Source organism: Acyrthosiphon pisum, chromosome A2 (assembly GCF_005508785.2).
Source record: "Acyrthosiphon pisum isolate AL4f chromosome A2, pea_aphid_22Mar2018_4r6ur, whole genome shotgun sequence".
Lineage (NCBI taxonomy): Eukaryota > Metazoa > Arthropoda > Insecta > Hemiptera > Aphididae > Acyrthosiphon > Acyrthosiphon pisum.
In genome coordinates, this window is record NC_042495.1 from 68,545,264 (window position 1) to 68,556,617 (window position 11,354).

At 29.6% G+C, this 11,354-nt stretch overlaps 2 protein-coding genes across 2 annotated transcripts in view; one reads left to right on the plus strand and one right to left on the minus strand.

Annotated features, from left to right (window-relative positions):
* Nucleotides 1-495: 495 nt before the first annotated feature.
* LOC100167839 (polycomb protein EED) lies at nt 496-4,143 on the minus strand. The gene is made up of 8 exons (XM_001949733.5): nt 3,835-4,143; nt 3,572-3,705; nt 2,928-3,099; nt 2,631-2,763; nt 2,403-2,566; nt 1,785-2,024; nt 1,561-1,713; nt 496-1,486 (listed from the first exon to the last, which is right to left on the minus strand). The coding sequence occupies exons 1-8, from the start codon at nt 3,859-3,861 to the stop codon at nt 1,280-1,282; spliced, it is 1,230 nt and encodes a 409-aa protein (XP_001949768.1). The 5' UTR covers nt 3,862-4,143; the 3' UTR covers nt 496-1,279.
* A 1,424-nt stretch (nt 4,144-5,567) lies between these two features.
* The window catches only part of LOC100165814 (heterogeneous nuclear ribonucleoprotein Q), an 8,761-nt gene continuing 2,974 nt past the window's right edge, over nt 5,568-11,354 (plus strand). The window contains exons 1-10 of the mRNA XM_008187503.2: nt 5,568-6,277; nt 6,436-6,583; nt 7,820-8,052; nt 8,116-8,220; nt 8,281-8,457; nt 8,529-8,664; nt 8,725-8,930; nt 9,000-9,149; nt 10,125-10,273; nt 10,495-10,589. Coding sequence (XP_008185725.1) covers nt 6,442-6,583; nt 7,820-8,052; nt 8,116-8,220; nt 8,281-8,457; nt 8,529-8,664; nt 8,725-8,930; nt 9,000-9,149; nt 10,125-10,273; nt 10,495-10,589 — 1,393 coding nt within the window. The 5' untranslated portion in view covers nt 5,568-6,277; nt 6,436-6,441. The remainder of the gene's footprint in view (nt 6,278-6,435; nt 6,584-7,819; nt 8,053-8,115; nt 8,221-8,280; nt 8,458-8,528; nt 8,665-8,724; nt 8,931-8,999; nt 9,150-10,124; nt 10,274-10,494; nt 10,590-11,354) is intronic.

Genomic DNA, 11,354 nt, shown 5'->3' on the forward strand with positions numbered 1-11,354 from the left:
GAGAAATCTGAATGTACAATCTGTACAGAACATAAAACATATTTGAAGAGAGTAAGAAAAAAATAAAATGAGGTTACTTAATTAAGATGTCACCCATTAGTAACACTTCGCTTGGAGGTGAAAAGAGGGAGTATCAATGTGGAAAAAATCAATACAGCTTAAAGCAAAAGATCTCTACACCATCGTTTTTTCAGTCGGTGGCAAGAATCTTTAGAAAGAGTCAAGGTATAATTTTCGGAAGAGTGGGTTCTCATATAAACAATAAACCTAAAATTTTAATATAAGTTTGCGAATTTTAACTAGTTATAGTTAAGAATTTTTTAGTAGTTTAATATTGTTAAATAATATTATGTAGGAATATTCTTTTTATCAGCATTCAAAGCTAAAATTTTAAATTAAATGTTTATCTTGTTATAAGAATCTTGTAAAAAATATAAAATATTTAGTTGTTCAAATATTTAAACAAAATACAAAGAGTAACAATTTTTTCTGAAATCTAAAGTACATCATAATGAATTTAATTATAATTATATTCTTAATATAAAAATTAATTTTAATAGACTTATTGATTATATTAAAAATGTACATAGGCAATTTGTACTTAATGAAAACATTTAAACAAATTATTTAATAAGAAGATTATCATGTCTCCATTTTGAATTTAGAGTAATTTATACTCTATTTGATAACTCTGTAATATGCAAAAACTTTCAATAAGTATATAAATATCAAATATTGAGAGGTAACCTCATAGAGAAGTTACTAACTTGGTGTGACTTAATACATTATTCACTTATTGAGACTGATATACTGCCCTAATATAGTATCAATTTTTATAATATCTATATATAATTATATAATTTAGAACTTAACTGCTAAATAAAAATTATGTGAAATAATAACGTATGTCCTATAAATAATAATAATTTGAATTAACTTAATATTCTTTGTGTGTGCCACAGGATTAGTATTTCTTATTTTGTTTATATATTTTACAGTTTCTTTATCATAAAAAATGATTATACTAAAAACAATATTAGACATACAAATATTACATTTATTGTAGTATTTTAAAATAACATTAATATTTTGTTTTTTAATACTATTTACATAAATATGTTTGAATGTTTCAGTGTAGAAAAAAGTCATCTTAACTTAACCAAGAGTTTTGAGTACTTAATATTATAAACAAAACAATAGTCATAAACAAATACATTTAAGCTAAAAATAAAATACAATACTATAAAAAGGGATATAAAAGTAATAGTTTTGTTTTTTATCAAACGCTTTGTAATCGATCCCAACGCCAGATGGTACCATCGTCACACACACAAATCAAAATATTTCCATCACGACTAAATGTAGTTTGACGTATAACTGTATTACATTTTGGATGAGCTAATGTAGTTACACGCATTGATGCTTGGTCGTTAGAATTTAAGTCCCAAACATATATTTTACCAATGGTATTGCCTAGTGCTAATATCTAAATTGAAAAAAAAATTGTACTTATTAATTTCTTTGACATTATTATTTAATATTTTATTGTTATGTAAATACTTTTTGGGAGAAATCCATAGAAAATCTAATGAACCATACATCACAATCTTTAAAGTCATAGTACCATATTTGTGATACTGCAGCTTCATTTGGTTTGAGTTCAGTATCTTTTAGATGACCAGGTTTCCAACAAACCATACAATTTTCACATGACTAAAATCCAGTTTTATTATAATATGTAATTAAATACATTTTATTAAAAAAAATTATGATACAATAATTACCTTGGAAATAACATAATCACCAATCCATCTCACACAATCAACATAATTCCTATGTATGTCACGTGTTGAAAATACAGGAAAATGTTCCTTAATAGTATCAAAAGGTCGAGCAGATCTGTTTGGATTGAAAGAATATGATTGTTTAATAGCATCTTGGATATAGTCTTTGTCTAAACTCCATAGCTTTAACGAATGATCCATTCCACAGGACATTATACGATTACCATCAATATTAAAATCCTAAGTTTATAAAAAAATAATGCAATTAAAATGATTATATTTAATAAATAAATATAATCTAGTAAAGCGATTCTTAAATTCTTCTTTACTTCGTATTTTTAATTTCATTAAGTATATAGTTATAGATTATGATTCTTTCGAAATAAAGTTTGTTTTCAGACTTTTAATAATAATACAAATAATATACTTTATTCTGTATCCAACAATAAATTGCATTCATGTGTATGCAACCACCAATAATGTATAGTGCTACCCAAAGTAATTGATCTAATATAGTATATTATTAATTATATAACATAATACTTAAGTATGAATCAGGTAAAATGTGTGAAATCAACTTAAAAAATATATAATAACACAACAAATAATTTTAATTACCGCAGAGAGAACTTCATCTCGATGGCCTTCAGCACCGCCAAATATAACAATGCACACATCACTTTTGATGTTCCATAAACGTAAAGTATGGTCTTTAGATACTGACAGCAACATATTTGTATCAATTGGATGAAATTGTAATTCATTAATTGCTTGTCCATGACCTAGGATTAATAAGATTATACATTTAACACAAGTAATTTTTTTTAGTAAATGATCAATGCGTACCAATATAATGTCTAATAGATGACATAGTGACTGGACTAAGAATTCGTATGATGCCTCGATTTCCAGCAATAGCCAAAAGTGGCTTGCCATTTTCATCTACAGACCATGCACAAGTATAAAATGTTTCATTTGTCTACAAATATATAATATTATATAGTTAAGGATAACTGACAAAAAATATAATTTCATTAATACAGTTATGGTAAATAAAATAAATTATAAAATATATATATAATATAACATAAATAAAATAATATATTATATACATTCATTATTTAATATTTATTAAAAGGATACATCTGGATCTGCATAACTTTGCAATAAATTAATAGTACCATCATCTAAACATTGGTAAACTGAAACTCTATTACTGCCAACAGATGCAAATATTAATGGTTGGTCTTCATTTAATAAATGATTAAATTGAACACCAAATAGTGATTGACCATGGTCTTCTCTTAATGCACATCTATCATAAACATGCATGAAACAATTAATAAAGTATGTTGTATAAATAAATAAAATAATTGTGTCAATATAAATTAAATTCATTACATTTATGAAGAAAAAAGTAAATAAATATTCTGAACAACTTTATTCAAACCCACTTATTAAAAATGTATTTGTATTAAATGGAAGTGTGGTTTGATTAATCATAAATTCATAATTAAATTTTACAGAATAGTATTGTAATTGACACTATAGATTGAATTTTCATAATAAAAATCAAGATTTTTTCTATTTAACATATTATATTATGCAGTTATTAAATAGTATAATATAGTTAATGCCAAATTAAAAAAAAATTGATTTGATAGAAAAATGCATTATAAAAATTATTTGTTCGAGTTAATTATGTTTATGTTGAAATAAAAATTAAGTACTTTTAATGTATATATTTTATTATAAATAATATGAATCATCAAGAGTTTTATACATACGAAAATTTGTACTGAAGTTTAACATTTTTGGTATTATTGGAAGGTTTGGATTTAGTTTTTCGACCACGTCTAGCAGGTTCATGGCTTCGTGTTGTGAGATCAGTATTTGAACTATCTATACTTGATGTATCATCCTAAAGAAAATATAAATTTTTATTATTTTTGTATAAAGGTAATTTTGGAATAATAAAACTACAACATTATGTATTTACATTTTACATCAAAATTCTAAATATTTAATGAAAATGTTAAGGGAAACTTACCGATTCTATTAGAATAACGTCAGACATTTTTACTGTTATCCGAAATAAACTATTTAAATTTTGTATAAATAATATTATTTCATGAATTAACGTTTAACAAAAAAAATATCTCGACTCAAAATTCAGAAATCATAATTCCAGTTTTTTTAAAATCAACATTATGTTATGGCTGATGGCATTGGCATGATAATTCTAAACAATGATAATAATATAAGAGACGCGCTTTATGATAGCAAACAGTCTAGACAAGACGACAACATCTGAAAAAATGAGGTTTTTCATATTTTGTTAAATTTCTGGAGTGCCTATTTAGGTTTTCAATTTTTCAGAAAAACTTAAAAACCGTTGCGATTTTCCGAAATCATATGGTACATATTTCGGAACTTAGTAATAACGTCTCATTAATGACTAGACCCATTGTGGTTAGGCAGGTTAGGGGAATCCGTTTCACACGGACGTGTATTATTTCACATCGTGTCCGTTGTGAGTAAATCGAGGGGGGCTCGATTTACATTTGTATTCTATTATAGATTTATCTATAATATACTAGAAGAGTAGTGTTTGGAAATGTGAAATACTATTATTACTATTACAAATAACAATGATGATAAAATGTATGTGCTTTGTTATTGTGTAACGTATAATAGAAGAGGATTTTACGACGAACGTTCTTAAAAATACTAACATTCAAAGGTCGCGAGCGGCTCGGTCCTCCCGCAATAACATATGTGTACCTCATGGACCATGGGGTATATAATAATATAATATTATATGCTTATGTATTTGTATATACATTTATATAGATACATAGCAGCGGCTGCTGATGTACATCATACTTTTATAATCGGACGTATATATGGGCTATGGGCAGGTATTTAAGGTAGGCAATAAACTATTATATAAAACGTCAGCAGCTCTGTACGGACAATAATTGCAGAAAGGTCCATGGGAAATTCGCGTCCGGTCTATACAACGGCTGAAGCTTGAAGATAAAGACGCTAGTGCAATAATAATAATAATAATAATAATAATAATAATAATAATATAATAACGGCGTGGGGGACAATATAATAATATAACCGTATATTATATAAATACATATTATATTGTAGATGATATTATATATATACCTATAATATATAAGAATATGATCTATTGTGTAAGAAAAGAAAAAAATGGACCGATATAGCGAATAGCGATGAGAATTGAGAGTCCAAGTCATATATATATATAATATTATATTGTATGTTGTTCGTCGGTCGGTAGGTGTGCGTGCAACAGGAGGGTAAGAATTAAAAATGCTCCCGCAGTCAACAATCGCGGTTTCAAATTTGCGAGGGGTGACGTAGTACTAGTATGGTGAGGGGGGTTTGGAGGGAGGGAAGTAAAATAAAATTTCGAAGTAGTGAATAAGCTGGTGGCGGTGTGTGTGGGAGCGAACGGGTTAGTGTCGCAGGAGGCGGTGTACATGGTGTATCGTGAATGAATTTTTATTTGTATTTCGATAAAATACGATATTATTGTGTACACGAATGCACAATATTATAACGTACGTTAATGTATGTGTGCTGCAGCTGAGAACGTAAGAAAAGCGCGCGGCCGCGACCGGTTTCGGTTGGCACCAGTGCGGCTTGCAAGAGCCGTTACACCCGGTTCGACCAATGGGGACGCGCGTATTTGCGAAAAACGGTTCCTGGGTCGTTGTTTTTTAACAATTTTTTTTATTCCACTTGTTTGTTTTTTTTTTTTCAACTTTTTATTTCTCGTCCCGTCATCTCGCCGCATATACCTACCAATACCACATTATACCACGATATTATACCGCGTACACCGTTCTCCCGTAGCGGCAGCGTCACTTTGCCGAATTCGACCAATTCCTAACCCTTTACTGTTCGGTAATCGGTGCGATTCCGCTGCCGTCGCCGCCGCCCTGAGTACTAGTGCACTGTCTGTCGTCAGCCGCTCGAAATCCGCGCTCGGTCCGCACGACGCGACACAGTTTTAACGACATTTTTCTGCACCGCGGTGACACCGGCTGCACCCGGTTACCACACGTCACTACGCCAGCGACAGATCTACCGAGCGCGCCCGCCAGACGAACAACGACGCGATATTATTGTAATTTGTAACCGCTCCGGCTTCACACGGACGCACGCACACGCACGCGACCGAGCGCGCCAACACACGCATACCGGCATCCGTCGTCGTCTTGTTCGTCTTCTTCAGTCTTCTTCTCCTTCTTCTTCGGCTATGCAAAGTAAGCTGCACCGCCGACCAGCGAAATATATACAATAGACATCTCCTCCAACTTCGCGTGTGCCTGATGAGAGGCGAGTGCTGAAAGTCGAGACACCGCCGCCGCCGCAGCCACAGCCGCCGCCACAACGACCACTGCCACGACGGGGATCCGCTTTACTTCCGCAGGAGACGCCGATATTATTCAGTGAGTTAGCTCGCACATGCCGACCAAGCCGCATATACACTTATCGGTCACAATATGGTGATCGAAACGGTTGTACCGCCCCGATTTCCCAGCCGTCCGTCGGCCGTTTGACCTTTTCGCCCGTCTCACGTAAGGTGTGTGTTTTTGACGTTTTTCAGTCTGGTATGGAAGTCAACAACGCCAGGTTAGACGGAAACGCGGACGAATCGCCCGCTGACGCTCAGAAGTCTGAAGACCACAAAAAGCTGCTCGAATATGGAATACATGAGTCGGTCGCCGATAGGCTAGACGAAATCTATAAAAGCGGTAAGACTGTGTTCAGGATACATTTTTATCCATTGCGCTTTTCAATTATATCTAGGTACCTAATACATCTTGATCGACAATACCTATAGCAACTCATATGCACAGGAAAATTTTGCTCGTATAGTAGGAATCCAATGTGAGTTATATACATTAGAGCATTCATCTGACAACCTTGTGTGCATTTTTTAGATAGAGCCTTCTTGGAGAAAAATATTTGGTCTGCTTGTACAGGACCTAATAGACTATAGATTTGTCGTATTACACAAAAGTTAGGTAGCACCTAATATATGTCTACACGTAGTCAGATCTACTTAGTTGTTTTTTAATGTTTTATAATATTGTAGGTTTTTGTAATTTATATAAAAATGTTGTACCTAAATAATTTAAGTACGATTTATCATTTGTGAAATATGTCATAAGTGTATTTTGTTGAGAGGGGGCAATACTTAATTATATGTTAACTCTGCCAACTAATTGATATCATAAAATTTTCTTAGGTTATTATCTTAACATAGTCATGTTTAGGATATTTGTTATCTAGTTAAATTATAATATCTATCAATTTTAAATATCTTGTAACATTCCTTTGCACTTTAATATGATTTATTATATATTCTATTATATACCTAGGTAGTTATAATTTATTTATAATATCTTAAGAAATTTAACCTTACCTATATTTTTCATTAAATTATTTTAGAATCATTATAAAAAATTTAAATTAGGTGGTTGGCCATTATTTCATCTTTTGTCTTGCTATAACCATTGTACTGTCTTGTAACCGTGAACAAAATTAAAAATATTATGTTACAAAACAGTAACAATAGCTTGTATCAAACATTTAGGTAAATTATTTAAATGTTTTTGTTCATTTTACTATCTATTGTACTAAATTTGTACTAAATAGGTAAAATTTATTGTATATTGCAAATATAGAATAATTAATATCGACCATCAGTAATAATTGATTGAGATTAATATGTACACTATTTCTAGGGAATAATAATTATCATAATTTTTTTATATTGGGTACCTATAGTTGGTTTTCATTACACTTTAATGTTTTATTATGTTATGTTGAAAATTCAGCTTATATACTAGTATTCCCTATTTTTAGGGCATATTTAAAATGTAATTTACATTCTATAATCTGTATAATCCTTTTATAGTTTTGGTATTAGTATTAGTTATTTTTTTATGTAATCAATTTGTATATGGTTTAAATGGTTTTCTTAGGTAAACTAGCACATTCTGATTTGGACACTAGAGCATTGGATGCATTAAAAGAATTTCCTGTTGACGCAGCTTTAGGAGTTCTTTCTCAATTTCTTGATAGCAATTTATTACATGTATCCAATAAGTCAGCATATTTATGTGGAGTAATGAAAACTTATAGACAAAAAACAAGAATTACCCCTCAAGAGCCTTTTGTACAACCACCCAAAGGGCCAGAATTTGATAAAGTCAAGGTATATTTTTATTAAATTTGTAGTAATTAAATAAGTGTTTTTAACCCTTTTTTTCATACTTAGGAAATATTAGCTAGAACTAACTATAAATTTGATGTGACTACTGGGCAACGGAAGTATGGTCCACCACCTGACTGGACTGATCCTAAGCCAACTGCTGGTTGTGAGGTAAATTAATATTTAAGGTATTATAGTATAACATATTTTTAAAATCAATTTAAATTTTAGGTGTTTTGTGGAAAATTGCCGAATACCGTGTTTGAAGATGAACTGATTCCACTATTTGAAAAGTGTGGTAAGATCTATGATTTGAGATTGATGATGGATCCATTATCTGGTACTAATCGTGGATATGCTTTTGTTACTTATACTACTAAGGAAGAGGCTGAAAGGGCTACTGTAGAAGTAAATATATTTTTTCTGAAAATATTGTTGCATGTATGTAACTTACATAATAAAAAAAACTATAATTCCAGCTTGATGGTTATGAAATTAAGCCTGGAAAAAATATCAAAGTGAATATTAGTGTACCTAATCTTCGTCTTTTTATTGGGAACATTCCTAAATCAAAAGGGAAAGAAGATATTATGGAAGAATTTGGCAAAATAACAAGTAATTCACTAAAAACCATTTAATTAATTTATTATACTATATAATACCATTTTTTTTTAGGTGGACTCACAGAAGTCATAATCTATAGTTCTCCTGACGACCGTCGAAAAAATCGAGGATTTTGCTTTTTAGAGTATGATTCTCATAAAGCTGCTTCTGTAGCAAAAAGACGTTTAAGCGCTCCAAACTACAAAGTATGGGGCTGTGATATAATTGTAGATTGGGCTGATCCTCAAGAAGAGCCTGATGATGAAACTATGTCAAAAGTAAATATTAAAACAAGCAAATATTAATAATTTTATATTGTTATATTAAAATATAAATTATTGTTTTAGGTTAAAGTGTTGTATGTTAGGAATTTAACTCAAGAAGTAACAGAAAACCGTCTAAAAGAAACTTTTGAAGTTCATGGTTCAGTAGAAAGAGTGAAAAAAATTAAAGATTATGCTTTTATTCATTTTAATGATAGAGGTTGTGCTCTCAAGGTAATATTGAATGTCATTATATTAATATATGGTTAAAATAAGTGTTATATTTGGAATCACAAAAGTGAACGTTGGTGACCAAATATTATTGGCGCCGGGAATTTTCAGTATTGTACGTCTTATGGGTTTTGTTACCACTGTGGGGCCACATAATATATCATGGCTTTATAAAAAATATTTTGAGATTGTATGCAAACAACAACATTTCAAGTTTTATTTTTTCAGCTATAGTGCGGAGGTCGAAATAATAAATGTACGTACACTCAAAAATTTTTCAACATTGTTTTTGACAGTGTTTTGGATTTCCCCCAAACGGAGACATAATCAAATGTTAGCAACATTGTTGGAAATGCATACTTCCAACTAATGTATCCTGGTCCGATTGTGGAATAATACTTTGTGCTATGGGCTTTGTTGATAGTATTCACTTTTTTCTGGTCCTAATTAAAATAGCTATGAGCTATATTTCTTTTTTTATGAAATAACTTATCTATAACGCTTTTACAGTGTTTTTTTTACAAACTCTAAATACTCCCATGAGATTGGAAATGCTTTTGGGGTCATTAAGTTGCACATTTATCTATTTCTTCACTATTCGTAGATTCTGTTAATATAAAATTACACAGGATATTTTATCCCAAAAATATTTATTTGAAAATGCTATCATAGCATTTAGTTAATTTAATCTCTTATACTAAACAATTTAAATAATATGTAAAATATACCTTTTTTAACTCAATAAGGAAGGAAGGTACCAATGGTACCATTATATATGAACTGTGGTAATAAGTGATGATTTTGATTGATTATATATATTCAAATCAAGTTTTCTCATAATTTATAACCTTGTAAATGTATTAAGTACATTATCTTGCAAAACACTGAAAATAGCTAGTATTGATTTCTGTTAATTGTATATAATCTGAAATCGACTTATAATTTTATCAAAACATAATTATGAAATTTGTTTTGTAGGCTTTGGAAGAGCTAAATGGTAGCAATTTGGATGGAGCTACTTTGGAAGTATCGCTAGCCAAACCTCCATCTGATAAAAAGAAAAAAGAAGAAATTTTAAGAGCTAGAGAACGCCGTATGTTTACCAATATGCAAGGCCGTGCTTTTGGGTAGTTACATTATTTACTAATTTATAATATACAATTAAATATGAAATGAACAATACATTGAATTTGTTATCATTTAGACTAGGTCAATTTAATATAGTTTTCTTTTACTTAATATTTAATTTAATATTATTTTAAACTAACTAAAAACTCATATTTATTGATATTTAAGTATGAAAAGTAGACTCTTTTATTTCATTTATTCATTTTCTCATTAATTTTAGGTTGATGCCACAACCGTTATCATTGATGGGGGCTCCAAGACCAGGCTATCGTGCCGTTTCAAATAATTTACGTATGGCTGGTCGAGGTGAATTTGGTAAGTATTTTTTTATAATATAGTATCTATAATTCAAAGTTATAACAATACATAATTTTCATTATTTTATTTGTTTATTGATAACAGTATTGGGATTGGTCTGAGGTAATAACATAATATTATGATGCATGCACATTAATGTTTGCACGTTATAGTTATACTTTTAATAAGTTTCATTTAGAAATATAAATAACTAAATATTTTGTTCTAAAAATTTACCTTATTTAAACTGCTGTTGATTATTTTATTTTTTGTTGAATACTTTTAATTTATAGAAATTAAAGGTAAATAGAAAATTATCTATAAATCTATTAAGTTAATATTAAAAGAGATAATTTGAATTAATATTTTTTTAAAAATAGTTTTGTATTAAAGTTAAGGTAAACTAATACAACATAATAATATAACATTATTAAATTATAATTGGTTTTTTATTTGTATGTTGAAGTTTTCAATACAAATATATTTAATATATAGTGGTTTAATATAACGCATATAATTTTTTTGTGAAGTTGTAAAATAATTAAATATAAATTATGCAAATTAAAATTACCATTTAGTATTTTGTCATTATCATACAATCATTTCTCTTAAAATAAATTAAACTAAATAGGTAAATAATAGTAACAAGACTAGAAGTTTTTTTTTTAAGAGGACGTCGCACCCGCATGTGTTGTCTCCGTCTTACATACATACGTTATAGCAAATTTTCGTTCGCTAGTTTCAGTAGGGTGCTGTCATTTTTGATTTTAGGGTGAATTGACT

Bases quoted from the DNA above. Each gene is read 5' to 3' on its own strand.
- LOC100167839 (XM_001949733.5), bottom strand. From the start codon at position 3,861: ATGTCTGACGTTATTCTAATAGAATCG. The intron at 2,764-2,927 runs GTATCCTTTTAA...ATATATTTGTAG, and splicing joins AAAGTTATGCAGATCCAGAT to ACAAATGAAACATTTTATAC. The intron at 1,714-1,784 runs GTAATTATTGTA...ACTGGATTTTAG, and splicing joins GTGATTATGTTATTTCCAAG to TCATGTGAAAATTGTATGGT.